This window comes from Electrona antarctica, assembly GCF_951216825.1.
Source record: "Electrona antarctica genome assembly, chromosome: 18".
In the NCBI taxonomy this organism is placed as follows: Eukaryota; Metazoa; Chordata; class Actinopteri; order Myctophiformes; family Myctophidae; genus Electrona; species Electrona antarctica.
In genome coordinates, this window is record NC_136799.1 from 17944906 (window position 1) to 17962686 (window position 17781).

General features: G+C 43.6%; 1 protein-coding gene across 1 annotated transcript in view; it reads left to right on the forward strand.

Moving 5' to 3' along the window:
• dnaaf9 (dynein axonemal assembly factor 9) overlaps positions 1–17171 on the forward strand; it is a 28196-nt gene extending 11025 nt beyond the window's left edge. The window contains exons 17-37 of the mRNA XM_079528365.1: positions 32–143; positions 308–378; positions 632–679; positions 1102–1192; positions 1288–1391; positions 1515–1658; positions 2839–2924; positions 4045–4146; positions 4796–4913; positions 5343–5431; positions 5609–5743; positions 6032–6157; positions 9175–9212; positions 9926–10061; positions 11367–11453; positions 12620–12726; positions 13130–13204; positions 15621–15799; positions 16002–16067; positions 16612–16705; positions 16993–17171. Of these exons, the coding sequence (XP_079384491.1) occupies positions 32–143; positions 308–378; positions 632–679; positions 1102–1192; positions 1288–1391; positions 1515–1658; positions 2839–2924; positions 4045–4146; positions 4796–4913; positions 5343–5431; positions 5609–5743; positions 6032–6157; positions 9175–9212; positions 9926–10061; positions 11367–11453; positions 12620–12726; positions 13130–13204; positions 15621–15799; positions 16002–16067; positions 16612–16705; positions 16993–17099 (2115 nt within the window). The 3' untranslated portion in view covers positions 17100–17171. The remainder of the gene's footprint in view (positions 1–31; positions 144–307; positions 379–631; positions 680–1101; positions 1193–1287; positions 1392–1514; positions 1659–2838; positions 2925–4044; positions 4147–4795; positions 4914–5342; positions 5432–5608; positions 5744–6031; positions 6158–9174; positions 9213–9925; positions 10062–11366; positions 11454–12619; positions 12727–13129; positions 13205–15620; positions 15800–16001; positions 16068–16611; positions 16706–16992) is intronic.
• The last annotated feature ends 610 nt before the right edge of the window (positions 17172–17781 follow it).

A 17781-nucleotide genomic window follows, 5' to 3' on the forward strand; every position in this document is an offset into this window, starting at 1 on the left:
CTTGAGAAAACTGTGTTTTTGTCCCTCCAAGGCCTCCATGACAGTGCATGACATCCCCGATCTGCAGTGGGGCAGGGGGGACCTGGGCTCTGTAGTTTTCTCTGAGTCTTTCCTGGAGTCCACCATCAACATTCAGCAGAAAGGTAAGATGATAATTACATCAGATCAAATTGAAATACGTCTTTATTGATTCCCCAAAGGGGAAGAGTGATATAAAAATAGCCTAGTTCCTATTCCAGGGATCACATTTGTCATTGTTTGACTGCGTCATCTACTCTTGCCAAATAAATCTTTGGTTCTCCTGCAGATGGCAGTGTGTCCTCAGATAGCTGCTTCTCCATCCTGACCACAACCGTGCCACGCTATGCTTGCTGGTTGGTACGTATGCTACTGAAAACTGAATTGGACATCATTATTCTGTTTTGGGGATGGTGACCTTCACATTTATATTAAATACGTACAAATATAATTTTGCATTATAATGTTGAATGGTGAACAACCTTGAGATCAAGAAATCACATTTTCTCAATACATAAAAAAGAGTGTTCCACCTATTCATCCCCATGCCTATCTATGATATCTCACTATGTTGTTCAAGCGCAACCCTTTTATTCCCTGCTCTTCTTTTCAGATGGAATCGGACGTGAAGCAATCGGAACAAGCCCAGCTTCTTATAAAGGTACGTTTAAAAAAATCAACACAGCGACTTTAGTGTATGGTTGGTTCTACAAGTAGTGGCAGGGGTGCTCTAGCCTGGTTAATAAACCATACCGAATCAGCCGTTGGCAAAAAAAAGTTGCCTACCAGCGGATTACGGTCTGGCGAGGCTCAGTAGCACGCCTCTTTCCTACAGCAGAGAACAGGTCGGACCAATCGGGACACGGTATGCAATATAGGCGGGCTTTGGTACAGTGACGTTCAATGCTTGAGACTTTTGACTGACAGTAGCTCTGACCAATTGCGTCAAAGAGAAAATGTTCCCCGGGAAATGAAATCCAAGTGGAGCCAGCCCAGACTGATATACCGCGACAGTGTTGTGTGATATTAGTCTGGCTTATTAGCCAGGCTAGGGGTGCTCATGGCCTTAATGTTTCTAAGCAGAAAGAGGAAGCCAGCTGTTTGGGAAGCTTGTTGACTACACCAGACGTTGCATATATCTTCTCCAACAGCCAGCTCTCCACTCCAGAGGAAGGTAACACTATCCCTTTATCCTTATTTTCTGCAAAACAAGTTGCATTTGTTTATCATTTGCATAATTTGTTCCTTTGCCAACTTTTGCTTTTCCAGGGAAGATCAGCTTCTTCTCTGAGGGACTTCTGTTTGTCCATCCTCAGTACGGAAGCATCACTTTATCCAAGGATCACATCAGAAATATCAAGTTCTATGATGAGGTTTGTTTAATAATTTTTAATCACGTTATGAGGACTATGAGCTTTTTGTTGACCTCCATGTAAACAACAACAATGATTTCACTGCCCTTGTACTTGTTCATGTGATATGTTGATACCATCTAGGATTCCAGTGCTGTGACCTCTTTGTTTGTGGAGTATGACAGCAGGCTGCTCTCTCACCTCCCGTTCCCTCTGCACTGCCCCGACCAGTGCCTGGTCTTTGCTCTTCAACCCAAATCCAAGAGCCACAAGGCTTTCTACTCTACGGTAAGCCTTTTTACCCTAATCTCTGGGATTAAGTTACACAGTAAAATCCAAGTATGCATTAAAAGGGACACTTTACTGAACTTCAAATGTAAATAAAAAATGTCTGATGTGAGATCATATACAAGTTAACAGTGTGGCAAAAAATACATTATATATTCGGTGTATTCCTCCACAAAGTTATGACGTCTAATGCAACATTTTGTATCAATGGCTAGTTTAAAATCATTGTACACATTTCCCTAAATGACAAGCTATCCAGTGCCAAAGGCACATAACAATTGTTTGAATTAATACATTGAATATTTTCTATTGTATTTTAAGGTGCAAGTTGGAAATGCACAATGCCCCACCTGGTTACGCAATACTCGTTGTACCAGTCTGTCTGTAGATTTGTGTCTGTCTGTGTCCGTTTTATTCGCCATATATGGAGTTCTGTATCAGGCATGCCCAAATTTGGAGTCTAGGCCGTGTAGGCGTCATATGATGACATCAGCATACTGCATATATCTGATTTGCGGTTCTATTGATAACTTTATGGAGACTTTATGGAGATCCATCCTGTGTGTCCTCATACAGTGACAGTCCTTGCCTCTGTCCCATACTTGGGCAGGCCACATGGGCTTTAGGTTCAAAATCACATACTTGGGCAGGCCCATATGGGATTTTGGTTCAAAGTGTGTACAAATGTAAGAGGTCCATTTGGTTTGGCACTCTCTGTTACAAATGGATAAATTAATAGTGAGGATTTCACTGTGTACAGTAGGTTGTTGTTTTTAGCTATGTAGAGGCAATGCTGCTGCCCTTCAAGAGAATGTTTTTACATTTAATAAGTATCCCATTTCAAGCAGTGCTTGTAGAAATCTATATCTAAAGTATGGAAGTATTACTCTGAAAATCTTGTAAGTCATAGGCCTTTAACGGTACAGAACCTTCAATTTAAAGGGATAGAGAATGTTTACTGGTCATTTCTCTATAGGTTCCAGTATGATAAACCAGTTTTGGTTTGGCCTATATAACAAATATATATATGCTTTTTAAGTATGTTAATTAACTTTTATGTTTCAAAGAACGTCACAATTTGATAATGGGGAGATCTAAATATTTCAAATTAAGAAATCGAAACCAAATTGACACTTGTGCTCAAGTTGTGAGAAGATACTCATTTCTATTCTGCTTCCAGGTGTTGTCAGTGTGGCAAAGCTGTGAATCTGGACTAAGTCTGCAGCTTGTGGAACAAGAACAATTGACTTGGGACCAGAGAAGCATGTAAGAGTCTTAACTTAACTGCCACTGATAACACTTATTTCTGAGCTGCAGAAATGTATTCCCATTGCTCAGACAACAGCAAAGAGGTGTGTGTGTGTGTGTGTGTGTGTGTGTGTGTGTGTGTGTGTGTGTGTGTGTGTGTGTGTGTGTGTGTGTGTGTGTGTGTGTGTGTGTGTGTGTGTGTGTGTGTGTGTGTGTGTGTGTGTGTGTGTGTGTGTGTGTGTGTGTGTGTGTGTGTGTGTGTGTGTGTGTGTGTGTGTGTGTGTGTGTGTGTGGCCATTTATGAGAGACTACTATTAAATGCTAAATGACAAAATACAGCATAATCATTGTAACTACTAAAATGCAGGAAATTCATAAAGTGTAAGTCCTTAAATATTGATAATTATCACACTGAGATGCAGATAATGATTAACACTACTAATTGTGAGTCCTGTTTCACCTTCCTCCATGCTTGAAAGACCTATCTGTTTCAGCCAAGTTTGTGTGAGTGAGAGAGAGAGAAAGAGAGAGAGAGAGAGAGAGTGAGCATGTGAGCAAGTGACGTCAGGTTTACCAAGGTCTCATCCTCATGAACAGACAAAATACATCACTTTTAACTGATAATTAAAGCAGCATTTTGCTACGCTACTGGTGCTACTGCCAAGTTTAAGTTTACATGCATGCACGAAAGAGTGCAGTAGGAGAACAGAATTACGATTCTTTTCAAAACGCATTCAAGATTTTCAAAAATAGTAGATGTACAAGTGCTTGTGCAATGCTGACACGCTGTGAGCTTGTATATCTGCTTTTTTAGAACCACTGTCCTAAACCAATGTTCTAAATCTTAAGTTTTCTGAAAAACGTATGCTATAGCTAAAATATAAAACGACAGATGTTTTTTCTGGTTTTAATGCGTTCATTTTCGTTATTATACTTTGAAATTGCATAGAAATCATTGACAAAAAATATCAGTCAAAACATCAGTAATCGCAATCGGTTGGCCCAACAAATTGGGATTGGAACCAAGAATATGGCAATGGTCGGGCTGTAGTGTATATGGAAGGATTTCCGTTTAATATGTGAAGAGTAAATACTCAATATGAACAACGTTTTAATAAAGTATTTTCTGTTTCTTCAGGCACTTGCGTCTTCAGAAGCTGCATGACAGTCAGGAGCCTCCGGTGGCCAAACGCAGAGGCAGCCTAAAGACCTCCTATACTCAGCTACCAGAGCAAGACATGTTAGTACACACTGTCTTACCACATCTTAGGTATTAGGTCCACATGCACTGATACAGCTGCCAACCTACTCTACAAAGGAATTCTTAGCTAGCAGTTTCCTATCTATTTAGCATCATTCTGCTTGTAAATTGCTCCCTTGAATAGAAAAACACAATACTTTATTCCATGTTAAAAAAAATAGGAAATAGGAGGCCATTACAATATCACTGTTCATATATTACCTTCAATAATAGTAAATTGTATTCAGGTTCAGTATCGGTAGAAATGTATAAAGAAATGGTTATCCTCATTAGAGACATTTTAAGACTATTGCAGGTGTTGGATGGGAAGGAGAGCTAAAGATTTGTGCCCAGAACTAAAACGTTCCTCTTCGCAGGTAGCGAAGAGGAAACCTTGTATGTCCATGACCGTTCCTTCTTTATTATCATTTTAAAAACATTTGCGTTGTAACTTGTGAGCTTGTAGATCTGATTTGCTAAGTTTGTGTGGCACTCATATGATGAAGTAGGGCATTAATTTATGAAAAAAAAGTTGAAACTTAGATATATGAGGTTTCTGCCTGACAGTGACGATTTGTACCTTCTTAAAGTAAAACTCCTTGTCAGCTGGTTTCTCATTCATGTGTACATCTACTTTCCACTCCACCAGGTTCCTTCAGCACTTTGCCCTGAGCAGTGTGGGTCAGGAGCCCATTCTTAATGACCATTTGGGGGCGCTGTTCTCCTCCACAGAGATGAAAAGCCCTCTGACAGCCCAGGGAGACAAGGTGAGCTCACTGGGTGAAGGGCACGGAAACATCTCTACTGGAAATAGCGGGAAATGCATTTATTTATTTAGCCAGTTTCTACGAAGCAGTTTAGCATTTTCTCACTTTCTTGTTTGTTTGTGACAAACTTGATTATGTTCAATATGACTTACTTAATCCCATTTGTGCCCTGGCTGTGGGACAAAAGGGTACAATGAGTTGTTCCAGTGATTCCTGCCTTTCTATTTAGCTTTGTCTGGCTGTATTTGGAAGTAGAGTAGGCAGTGCATCTCCCTTGGTATGTTTTCATAAATGACATGGAAGAAAAGCCAACAAAGAGACCATGTGGAGGAGACACAGGATGAAACAAATGGCAGACTTCCACCCTAGTCTTGCAGGGATACATATGGTTCTCTTCACTACACATCATTGACAGAACTCTCTGAACAGGTTGTCATCACCATCGTCTCTGGGCTGCCAGGAAACCACAAGAGCAGGCTCTGCAACTATCTGGTACAGTTGAACAAGGAAGGTGGCAGGTAAGAGACAAGTCATTTGTATTCAAAACACAAGCTCTATTTTCAACACGCGTGGCAATGCGACACATCATGAGCTTGTAGATCAGCAGTTTTTGCTATTTTCTGAAAACATTTTACTATAATGCCATGCCCAAAATAGGGACTATCATTATTCTCATTATTAATTGCATGCCATAGGTGGGTGGTATACCAGCCTGGTCCAGACAGCTGCGATGGCTTCTCCGCCTCTCACCTGCAGCACTTTCTGTCCAACTTCCTGGAGAGCCAGCGAGGTCCAGGGGGAAAGCCCAGACTGATGCTGCTCACTCCTGGGTAAGGAAGGGTCCATTCAACGTCAACTTCACTGACCCACTGATCTCGCCTGACGCAATGTCATCTTTCATCACAGGAAAAAAAATAACAGTTGGAGCCAGCTCCGAATCTCTAGTTGCACATGTTTTTTGAGTTATTTTTCTGTCACTTCTTCTCTACCAAGTACTGTACAACCCTGACGACCAAACACTGCCTGTCACATAAATGAAAAAAACAACAACACAGGAAAGTAGGTTTGTGATTGTGTGTATTTACTGATTCCCTTCTCTCTCACACGTTTGTCTACAGATATACAGATATTCTGGAAGTGGTCCAGGCGGTGTTGTTCCATCCAGACCCCGTTGTCCAGGCCTGTTTCACCATTGGAGCTGTCACGGCCTGTGTGGACCCTCTCTCCTCCTGTATGGAGCACAGGTAATATTTATCTCGCTGTCCTTTTCTGGATGCTGAATAATGAATGCATCCCTGGGTTCCTGTTTGTTATTTAACTATAAAGCTCATCCAGGAACAGCACTGCAGTAGCTGACAGTAAGTAAGTAATACTTATGTCAAGTCTATTTTAAATACCAGATATGTAGGTATATTATCGCATCAGGACAGTTAAGCTATTACCAGGTGAATATTAGTCAGTGAATGAATTATGAATAACAAAATTGCATTTCTAATACTCTGTACTGTCGCTCCCTAATCCTTCGGGTGCTCAGTGTTTCTTCCTATGTGGTAAACCCAAACATTTGGTCTCTATGTGTGCTAAGATTTAACCACATGAACCCCAGCATCCTTATTCTGGGCATGTCATAATAGGCAAACATCCATTGAAAATAGCAGATCTACAAGCCCCTAATGCATCTCAAGAGATTTGATGTAGAGGGAAACAAGGAGGGAACCAAGTATAGACCCTGGTGGGTCTCCGGTCAACAAAGTATATAGACTTTAAGTGATTTAAAAAAAGCATTTTCAAATACTATTTGAGCAGCAGTATATTCTGCAGGATGAGGGAGTGCCAGATGTCCTCAGGGTGTGATGATATTGGTAGATCATTGAAATGCTGGAGGCTTCCAGGCCAAGGCTACATGACACTTCAGCTATTAAAACCCAAGGCTGGTTCCCTTTTCATACAGAGAGGATCAGTCCCCACATTTAATCTCACTCTCCTTTTGTTACAGGCTTAAGATGGAGACTCACAGAGCCTCTCAGTGGGGCAGATTGACTGGGCTGGTCTAAACAATAAGGGCATACCACTCTAGTCAGTGAGCCTGGTTTTTCCACTGCGCAGCCGACCATAGTTAGCCAGTAGAGGTCTTCACGGGTCCAATATGTGGAAATTGTACCCAGAGCCGAACTGACCCAAGCTAATTTTAGAAATTGTCAGACCCGACCCATTTAGAACCGTTATTATTGAGAGTTGTCTAGCGTTAAATATTAAATTAGACTTGTGTTTCTTACCTAAACGTAGTCTCCCTGATTGCTGCTTGCAGCACACCTGTTCATAACGTGATCCCAGTCAATCAATGCAGACAGTTTTCTTTAGATGTGTGTAATCCTTCTTCTTAGCCATTGCTAAAGCTAATCATCATTTTCTCTCGCAGTCTTGCAGACCATATGTTTCTCGTTTATCATTATATTTATCATCGGATTGGAGTTTCCATTTTATTGTGCTTTGCAGAGCATACCGGTAACGACACACAATGACAACTCCATTGTTTTACCATTTTGTACCATTAACTAAACTGTTACATTAATATCAACAATCTTTGATATAACTGCCTGAACCTTGTTTCACCTTTGCCGACACATGGCAGTGCTTCAATCATTTAGTGCCATCTGATTCTTGTGGCAAGATTTTGTCTGCACTTTGCTTTCAGTTTCCAATCGTTGGGTCACTGTCAGAGCCCCGAGATAATCGGTACTGATTCCGATTCCGAACCGGGCCGGTTGTCACTTATTGAGAATGAAACCGAGCCCGGCCCCATCCTCGGGTATTTCGGGGTCGGGCTTCCCATCCACCTCTACTAGCCAGTGCTTGCTTATTATTTGTATACAGTGTTGAAAAAAGATTTGACATGAAAGCAAAATGTACTAGGCTAATTATGGATCACTACTGAAGTTGAGGCCTAATTTATGCCTCGTCGCATCGTCGTGTATTGCGTTTTTTTCTAGATTGTGCATACACAAGTAATGGGCTGACATGCGACAGGGTCATGAGCTCGATGCATGTTGGCCTGTGCCTGTGGTTGGTTAAGCCACCGCCGACCACAATACAGATATCTGTATTACAAAGATGGAATCATCTGTTTTTGAAACAAGTAGTGCCATTTTTCCAAAATGGATATGAAAGGGTTTTGCATTGAAATCCTTTACATACATCCCCCCCCCCCCCCATCTCCCTGCCTGCCTGGTCCAGCTGTGGAGAGGCAGCTAGCAGTCTTAGTTAGTAATGTGGCTAGTGCTGACTTTTCCATTCTAGGCAACTTCTGACAAGCCTCCTGTCCCTGTCTGTTCGCCCGCTGATTATGTCTGGTGGGGAGAGGGACAGGGATGTCTGCAGACCCCGACCACGGTGCTAATTGGGTGTGTTTAGCCCGGCTCAGGGCTGACCCTCCTCTCAACCCTAACTTCTAATCCATTCCACTCTCTCCTCATCGGAGCTCATCAGTCAGTCCTGATCCGTTGCTTTTTGATGGACGGAGACAGTTCATTACATCAGGACAGGAAAGATGAATACCTTTCCATACCTCCCCAAATGCACCGGGTTGAGGGGCTCTGGGATTTGCATGTGTTTGTACAGTGTGTGTGTGCGTGTGTCCTCGCACATTTGTGGGCACCACATGCTGCTGTGCGAGTACGAGTGTGTGTGGTACACACATTCTCAGCTGTGTAAAAGGGCGTGGAAATGAACTTATGTACAGTATATACAGTACACACACATACTGTACAGTATGTGTGTGTGTCACTGATGCGTGCAGGCGGAGGTCCTTCATGCTAGCACTAGCAGGTATTGGTTTTGGCTGGTCAGTCAGTGGCGGTTCAGAAAAAGTGGGGAATATAACATGGATCGATTAGGAGACCCAGAATAAATTACATTAAGCTGAAATGAAATTATAGAAAAGCTTTTAGCTTGGTCAGTTGCCAATCGCTGGTACAGTGTCTTTCTATGTCTATGAGCAATGGCGCCTCCAGAGGCATAATAACGTTACCTGACCAAGAACCGTACCATCGAATTAGACTGTTGATCGCTGCACAACTTTAGCCAAGCACCCCCTGAGTGAGTCATAAACAGAGTTATTGTTAGTGTTGATACAATGGCTCGCCACACAGGATCAGATTTCAAATCAAAAAAAGGGCTCCTAAGCCAAGTAGTATTGAAACATGGGCTTGGTGTATGTGACACCCATGTACTATATGAGTAACACATTCTCCTCTCTTTCCAGGTTTGGCTTTCCCAAGCTGTTAGAGCAATGTAGCCACGGTAAGTTTTATTACAAAGCTTTACTATGCAATCCCCACACAGTTATTGTTTCCTCTGTTATTTTATTTATCAGCAGTGCTTAGAGGTTATTTAAAACACCTCTGTCTATGTTTTGGCCCAGTTGTTACACTAACAGCAGGTTGCAGTGTTAAAAACACAAATTGTAACATCAACTCAACGAGCATCTGGGTGCCACTTCTTTGCGTGTGAAAAAGGAGTGAGTTTATTTTAATGTGCCAGTGATGGCACTAGCAGTGGTGGTAATGTAATGTTTCTCACTCATGTTGAGCACCACTGTTGCCACGGAGTCAATCAAACCACCATATTGTTCAATTGTGATCTACAGTCTGGGTCCAGTCGACAAAGATTCTAAAGGCTTTATGGATGACTGGGGAGGGGGGTCAAAACAAATGCTGATCTGTGATAAACAGTGGGAGCTGATAACAGTGTGCGGACTCTAGTTTTATTTTTATGGATGACGTGCCCTCTAAATACGGAGAGGACTGCAGTCTTAAAGTACCATACCAATGTCATTACATGTTATTGTCTAATACTATTCACAGCTTTGGCCATATATTGTACATAAATATAGACCAGTAATTATTATTAATTAATGAATAGCTTTTCTTTTTGGGCGTATGCTTTTACCTTTTTTCCGTGTTCAGTGTACAGTCAGTGTGTACATTCTTTCTTTTCTACTGTCTGTGTCTCAGGTATTGTGAGTGCAGTGGTGTGGACGGGGCTGACGGACACCCAGAAACACCCTGTCATGCAACATCTTCAACAGCTGATTCGCTCCTCCAATCCCAGTGCTGCCTTCATCCTGGCAGAGAAAGGAGCTGTCACCAGGTAGACGGTCACTATTGGAGTTCTCAAATTCTGCCCTGACCCGACCCGACGTTTTCGGGCCGTGCCGGGACCCAAAATGTATGCTAACTAATTAGTCGGGCAGAGCCTCGCGTTCCCCTAGCGGCCTAACGGAAATGGAAGTGGATGTGTTGGATGCAGCTCAAAGTGAACTTTACTCAACTTTACTCTATCTTCCTATCGTTTTCAAGATGTTTTGGCCATTATCTCTGGATCTCTCCAATCTGCTCAGTTCAAAGCTTGTTGGATTGCGTGACTTTGAGCACATTAAGCTGACACCTTTTAGTTTTTTCGGGTTTTTGGGCCTAAAAGTATGGTAATTGTTCAGGCCGGGCCAAAACATTTTTGTTTTGCTGGAAAACATTTGGCCCTTAAGGCCTTCATTGGAAGAGTTGGCTCCCAAAATGATGCACACATCTGCATACGTTTGACCTGTTCTGACATTCCATATGTTGATCCTACCCCACCCGTCCTTCCTCTTTGATGTCTCCCTTTTGACTGATACCTGTCCATTCAAACTCTAGATGGGCCTGCCCCAAAGTTATTAGTGCAGCCGCGCCCGGCAGCCGGCGGAAACTAGAGTTCTCAACAGGCCCCCGCTGCCACCCTTAGATCTCCATTATATGGAGCTGACCCGGCTGTTCTGACATTCCATATGTTGATCTGACCTCATCAAACCCTGTACATTAAAAGACAGGCTCCAGACCTCTTCAAACCCTATAAACTCAAGACACTGCCCCTGCTGCCACCCTTAGATCTCCATATATGGAGCAGACCTGTTCTGACATTCTATGTTGATCTGACATCATCAAACCCTGTACACTCAAGACACGCTCCATATATGGCCAGTACATAATTCATTCCATATGTTGATCTGACCCTCCCATGCCAAGGCGCCAGCGCTCGCACAGTAGTCAGTAGTCTGCCAGTGCCGTCACCCAGGCGGATGCGTGCACGCGACCTCAGGGCGTCTTACTGGTTATAGTATATGGTGTTGTAGCAAACATTTATCTTTTTTTGCTATTTTTGAAAATCTTTGAAAACATTTTTGCTTATAATGATAATATGCCCAAAATAGGAATGCCAGTATTCCGAAGTCTGTCTGTGGGGTTTTTAGATTATGTTTTAGTCAATGAAACAAGAGATTGTGATTTCAGATACATTGGATCCATTGGTACGGAAAGTGCTCTTTCCTGAAAAGTAAGGGTTTTGGACAAACAAGATTTGTGCCTGACAGTGGCGTTATATTAAAGTCCCTTCTTGTTTTTTCTTGTATTCTTTCATTAGGAATGAAGATGTGAAGCAGATCTTATCAGACAGCAGCTTCAATGAGCCTCAGATGCTGAGAGCGCGTTACCTCCTCTACCCGGGATGGTAAGAGACTCCTCATCATGTTTTCTCATACCCCTGAGGGAAGCTGACTGACAGCAGATTCTATTTCACAGTAATGCTATACTTCAAAGTCACATAGCTACACACATTGATGCTTAGCCTCCACTCTGTAGAACTGAGCAGTTGCCGTGCAACATGCAACATTTGGGAGATAAAAGCTGTACTCGAGGGCAAGTTGTTGAGGGAGAGAGAGAGAGAATGGTACTCCTTACTGTACTGTACATACAGGCCAGTGTTTGTACTTCTTAGGAGTGTTGTTGTTCTGATGGAGCCTCACTAACAAAGAATTACTTGGAACTGTCCCCCCCCCCCCCATCTATCCATCTAACCCCTCATCAGAGTTCACACTATAACCTTTTGGCCACCAGTGGACAGATCATGATCTGTGTTTATCTCTTGGCTCAGCATGCGTCACACTCCCACCACCACCACCACCACCACCATGCATCTCCATTCCCATTCCTCTGGTTTAATTTATGTGCAGCTACAGTGGTCGGAGAAGGGATGGTATTGGTTCCTGATTGCTGTAAAGCCCCACAGGGCATCTTCTGTTCTATCACCAGCTGCCTCCCAGACATGCAGTAACAAGCTGTTGGCTGTGCAGTTGCCATGTACACAGAGAGAGAGAGAGAGGGCCCAGACCCTCCCTCCTTGCCTCTGGACTAAATCTATCCACACCCCATGCCTCAGTGGTCAGCCTAATTTGAAGCACTGCTAAAAAGGCTCTGCCCTGATCATATACGCCTGGTTTCTGGCCTCAGCCGCTATGATTTGATCGTTTTCAGCTGCAGTGCTGTTGATTCTTTTGATGAGAGTGCGTGCGTGCGTGCGTGCGTGCGTGCGTGCGTGCGTGCGTGCGTGCGTGCGTGCGTGCGTGAGAGAGTTCTTGTGACCCATACTCTATCTGAAAGTGTCACCTTATTATCCACTGGCCATGGTGACTGTTGAACTGACCAGTTTGCCAGCCAGCTTTTAACATGCATGCAACAAAACCCACTCTGCCGCCCTTCCCAAATGATACAAGGATGCCAAAGTAACCAAGCTCACCTGCCAGGCAGTTCTAAACCAACCCCAGCAGCATTTGGCTGCTGGCCTGTGTTAATGCCCCTCACTGTCAGTACCATGTGTGTGTGTGTCTTGTGTTTCAGGTGCAAGGGTACTTTCTCCTGTGGCTCAGGGTCACTTGTCCTCGGCCAGCACTTTGTGACGTTCAGCCGCCCCCTAGAGAGGCCCCTGTTTGTCACCCGCTTCAAAGGTGAGATGGAAAAATAGCCCCCCACCACCACATACGGGCTTGCACGCACACGCGTGCAAGCCCATACACTCTCAAACATGCACATTGATGCACAAAATCCTGTTCACCACACACAGACCCCCACACTTGACAGAACAGAAGCCAAGATATGATCTGGCAGGGTGTGACAAATGATTACATAAGCTTCATCTCTCTCCCAAATATGGAGAGGATTGTGGTCGGAAACTAATTGTCAGCGGTTGGTGTTAAAAGATACGTGTCCCATAAGGATGCATCACACTGGGTCACTTTGGGATGCTTCCCTGTTTACGTAAACACAGTTTAAATTAAGGATTTGAAAACTAAACCATGTGATCTCATTGCTGCCGTATTTCTGTACTTGTACCTGTCCTTTCTACCCTAGAGCTGAAGTCATCACTGAGGACCAACCCGTTCAGAGGAAACATGTACAACATCTGGGGGAAAGTCAGGTTTTCTGGTAGGAGTTATGCTTCTCTATAATTATTGACGTACTATGGATTTTACACATTTTCCCGTAAGTTACTGAATGATAACCTATTAACACCCTCCGCGCCATTGCCGAAGTCCTTTGTCAATTGAAGCCTAATTTTGATACTAACGCGTACCGCCATTGCCGAAGACCTTTGTCAATTGCGCTTTTATAGTGCATTCGATGGATCGAGCCATAATGCTACTTACGTTAGCCGGTTAGCTAGCTGTGTTGTTAGCACAGTACTGGATCGTTATCTTAGATCGTCGTCGCCATAATAATCCATTCTATCCGTTTCTTTCAATCGCCTGTATCTCCTATTCCTTGTCCCAGATGGCATTTTGGTCAAAACAGCGTTTCTTTGACGGCACAGAGACAGCGATGTGGAGCTCTCCAGTGCCCCGGCATAGATCGATCATGTAAACAAAGGCTGTCTCGGCTCCGTCTAGCTTGCTGGGATAATCCACTTCCGGTCAACTGAAAATGTGGTTTTTCAAAATAAGAGCTCGACTGGAAAAAATGCTTGCGTGAATTAGGTCCTAATTTTTCAATAAATGCAAGTGTTAACATAAATAATGACCCTGTTAGGTCAACAGGACTTCAAGTTCAAGTGTGTGTGTTAAGACTTTAATGTGATGTGTTTTTTTCACTGGTAAATATTTGACCTTCATTTGCATTTCCCAGTTATTTTGGGAATGATTAGAGAATGGCTTGCCCTCGAGGCAAGCAAGAATCGACTGACGGTAGGAACTTTGCCTGAGTGCTTTGCTCTGACATCATCATTGTTTTGAGTCTAGTGTTTAGCTTTTAGTTTCACCAGTCTTGATTTTTCACTCCCTGTTGATTTGACATTCATGTGTAGCACTGTTGCATGAGCAGTGGTTGCAGAGTTTTGTGTGAGAGCTGTGTAGAGAGGTGTGCATTATGATTGAGGACAGTTGTGCAAGAGAAGTATGCGTTGTGCAGAGAAGTATGCAGAGAAGTATGCGTTGTGCAGAGAAGTATGCGTTGTGCAGAGAAGTATGCGTTGTGCAGAGAAGTATGTGTTGTGCAGAGAAGTATGCGTTGTGCATTTGTGCAAGAGAAGTATGTGTTGTGCAGAGAAGTATGCAGAGAAGTATGCGTTGTACAGAGAAGTATGCGTTGTACAGAGAAGTATGCGTTGTGCAAGAGAAGTATGCGTTGTGCAAGAGAAGTATGCAGAGAAGTATGCGTTGTGCAGAGAAGTATGCGTTGTGCAGAGAAGTATGCGTTGTGCAGAGAAGTATGCGTTGTGCAGAGAAGTATGCGTTGTGCAGAGAAGTATGCGTTGTGCAGAGAAGTATGCATTGTGCAAGAGAAGTGCGTTGTGCAGAGAAGTATGCGTTGTGCAGAGAAGTATGCGTTTGGCGGAGAAGTATGAGGCGAGCGAGTGATTCTGATTGGTTTTAGTTTGTACATTCCCTTAGTGTCTAGTGGATTTCAGTTGTTTTTAGCATTTTATTTACATCAGCTCCTTCTGTGTATTAGTTCTTCTGTTATTTAGCACAGGTTTCCTGTGCGTGTGTTAATCACATTGATTTGGGATGCATTTGGCACATGCCTTTTTGTGACACACTTCACATCAGTGCTGTGCGCCATTTTGGGGACAGGGGGATTCCGTAGAGCATTAACACTGCACCTCAGCATGCCCTTCTTTCCATACAAAGCCGCCATTAGTAAAGTAAGCATTCTACACAGCGTAGAGCAGGGGTGTCAAACTGGTGATCCGTGGGCCACATGCGGCCCAGGGAGAGGTCCAATGCGGCCCTCGAGATGATTTTCAAAAAGGAAACAACGCTGCTACTCCCCCTGCCCCACTAATGGCCCTGCCTTAGACGGCTTTGTCTCTGCCCAGGTGCGGAATGTTGTCACTGATGGGCTAGTTAACAGTCTATTCAACTACTAGTTGAGTTGTTGTGGATTACTCTCCTCACACTCTGATACAGCAGGACATGTTAGTTGTTACAGCTCAGTAGAGTTTAATTTCCCTTACCAAGTGAGGAATATAGTCACGATAGTCAAAGCAAAGAGATTTCATGATTGCTACATGTCAATTTGCCATTTTGGATATTTTTGATAAAATAATGATGGTTAATGATTTTAACTATTTTCGAGTTTATTGGGTCTTTTTTCCACCTCTCATACCAAACGTCTTGTAGCCTACAACTGTAATACAAATTCAATTTATGTCAAACAGTCTAGAAAACAAAGCCAAGTGACAACTGTGTAAGTCAACGCACGTGAGCTGCAACTGGCCTCATCAAGTCACCTTTCGCACAATGTGGCCCTTGCCCCAAAATTAGTTTGACACCCCTGGCGTAGAGAGACTCTACATGCATCAAACATGATTGTGATGCCTTCCTTCCGTCTCTGGACACTCCAGACTCAGAAAGGATGATGGAGGTGAGTTACAACACGATGAGCGGAACCCTGACGATGGTCCCGGAGCATGTCCCGGCCCACAGTCCCCACGAGGCCACCACTCCCTGCTTCCTGGTGTTTGGTGGTGTAGGACTCACCCAGGATGGACTGAAGGACTGGCTCAGACTGTGTGTGAAGCAGGTAAATGGACATACAGTCAAGTCAAGTTACCGCCGAAGGGTTTTCTGTGCACTACAGATGCACAGTAGGCTTTCAACTGATCCCCATCCCTAAGCGTTCCTATACAGTAAACAGCCAAGACACAAGACATCTAGTGACACCTAGGAAAATCTTAATAATGTATTCTTTGATCACAGTGCTGTTTTGTGTTTGGTGCTTACAGAGGGAATCCAAGAAGCCTAAGAAGGCTAGACACACTCTCTCAACACAGGAAATCAACCATATTCACGTGAGTTCTCTCTTGTCATGACACAGTAGTGTGATAGTAAAGTTCAGTTCTAGTAAGAGACCACAATTGGGAGACATCACACAAAACCACACAGAGGCAAGACATCCAAAGTCGATGTTCTTTTATTAAACTTAATAGAGCAATAGTGTGGTTAGCTCCTTGCTGCCCTGCACCTGTCCAACTCACTTGTCCAATTGGAAGTCATCAATGCTGAACTGCTGATACTGCCACTATAGACTGGCTTCCAAAGCAGTAAGCACTACAACTCAAAATTAAATAATGAAGAAAATCATGCATGTACACAAAATCAAGACCATCAAGACCAAAAACTACATTTTTTTAAGTCATTCAGCACTGATTGCCTAACAACACCCTGGTGCCAGTGGTGCACCAAGAAACACAATGGGATGAAGAGAAAGACGCTTTGTTTTGCACTTGTTGCACATCTTGCTTAATTGAAATGCTCATTGTTTTTGTTTTGTTTTTTTATGCTTACTTTGGGTAAATATTCATTGTGTTGTTTATTGTGTTTCTTTCTGCTCAGGTGACCAGACACCTGGAGCCTCTACCACAAGGCTACTTCTATAATGGTTACCAGTACATTGACATCTTTGGAAAGAAATGTCACTACCATCCCTGTATCCTCCAGATTTAATACAGTCATGAAAAGAAAAAGTGTTTTCCAGGGTTGAAACCTTTTTTTTTAAATGTCATGGGCATGAGTCAGAATGCTATTTTTGTTTCATCTAAGCACGCAGTCCATTAATGTCGGATTTGATGTGTATTGAAAGGTCATGGGGATTTGATTGGCAAGCATTAAAGAAGACCAATAAGGGCTTCAGTTATCACAGAGGCTTCACATTCCTGGATGTGTATTTTGCTGTTTTAATACACTTGTTGTTCACCTTATATCATACTGCTACAGACATGGATAACTTCATCAGAGAGTACCTCGCTGAGGCCAACAAGGAGATTGAGTTGTTCAACCACCAGCTGGACCTGCAGAGCCAACCAGACCTGTTTGATCCATGAGTCCCAGTCTGTACTGTATGTGCTCTCCATCCATCTGTCTGTCTTACGTCTTAAGGGAACCACTGTGGCAGTGTTGGGAGGGTGGGCTGTGAGGGGGGGAGGGGTTACTGCCATTCTACAATACAGTGACTGGAGAAAAGGGTCACTTGAAATCCATCCTCTTTCTAGGACCAGAAAAATGTTGCATAACCATGATGTAACATCTTGTTTCTGCACCTACCACTGGTACGTCCGCTAGCTAATTGGCCGCCGAAAAAGCGCTGTAGCTGCAACCAATGTGATTGCGAGTACGATTAGGTGACATGTTGATCAAGAGATGAGCGCTCCTCACCTGACTGCCATAAAAGTTCAGTTATAAAGTAGAACTCAAACATACGTACTGTTTGTAAAGTGGCCTGATCCGGCTGCCTAGCCTCACATTTACAGGGAATGTCCTGCCCCCACCCTGCCCCCACCCTGCCCTCACCCTGCCCCCACCCTGCCCTCACCCTGCCCCCACCCTGCCCCCACCCTCTCTCTACATACAGTCTGTGCCCTCACCCTGCCCCCACCCTGCCCCAACCCTGCCCCCACCCTGCCCCCACCCTGCCCCCCACCCTGCCCCACCCTCTCTCTACGTACAGTCTGTGCATTTCTGTTCATCATAGCCGTCCAATTAATGGCTCTATTTCTGTCCAGGCGT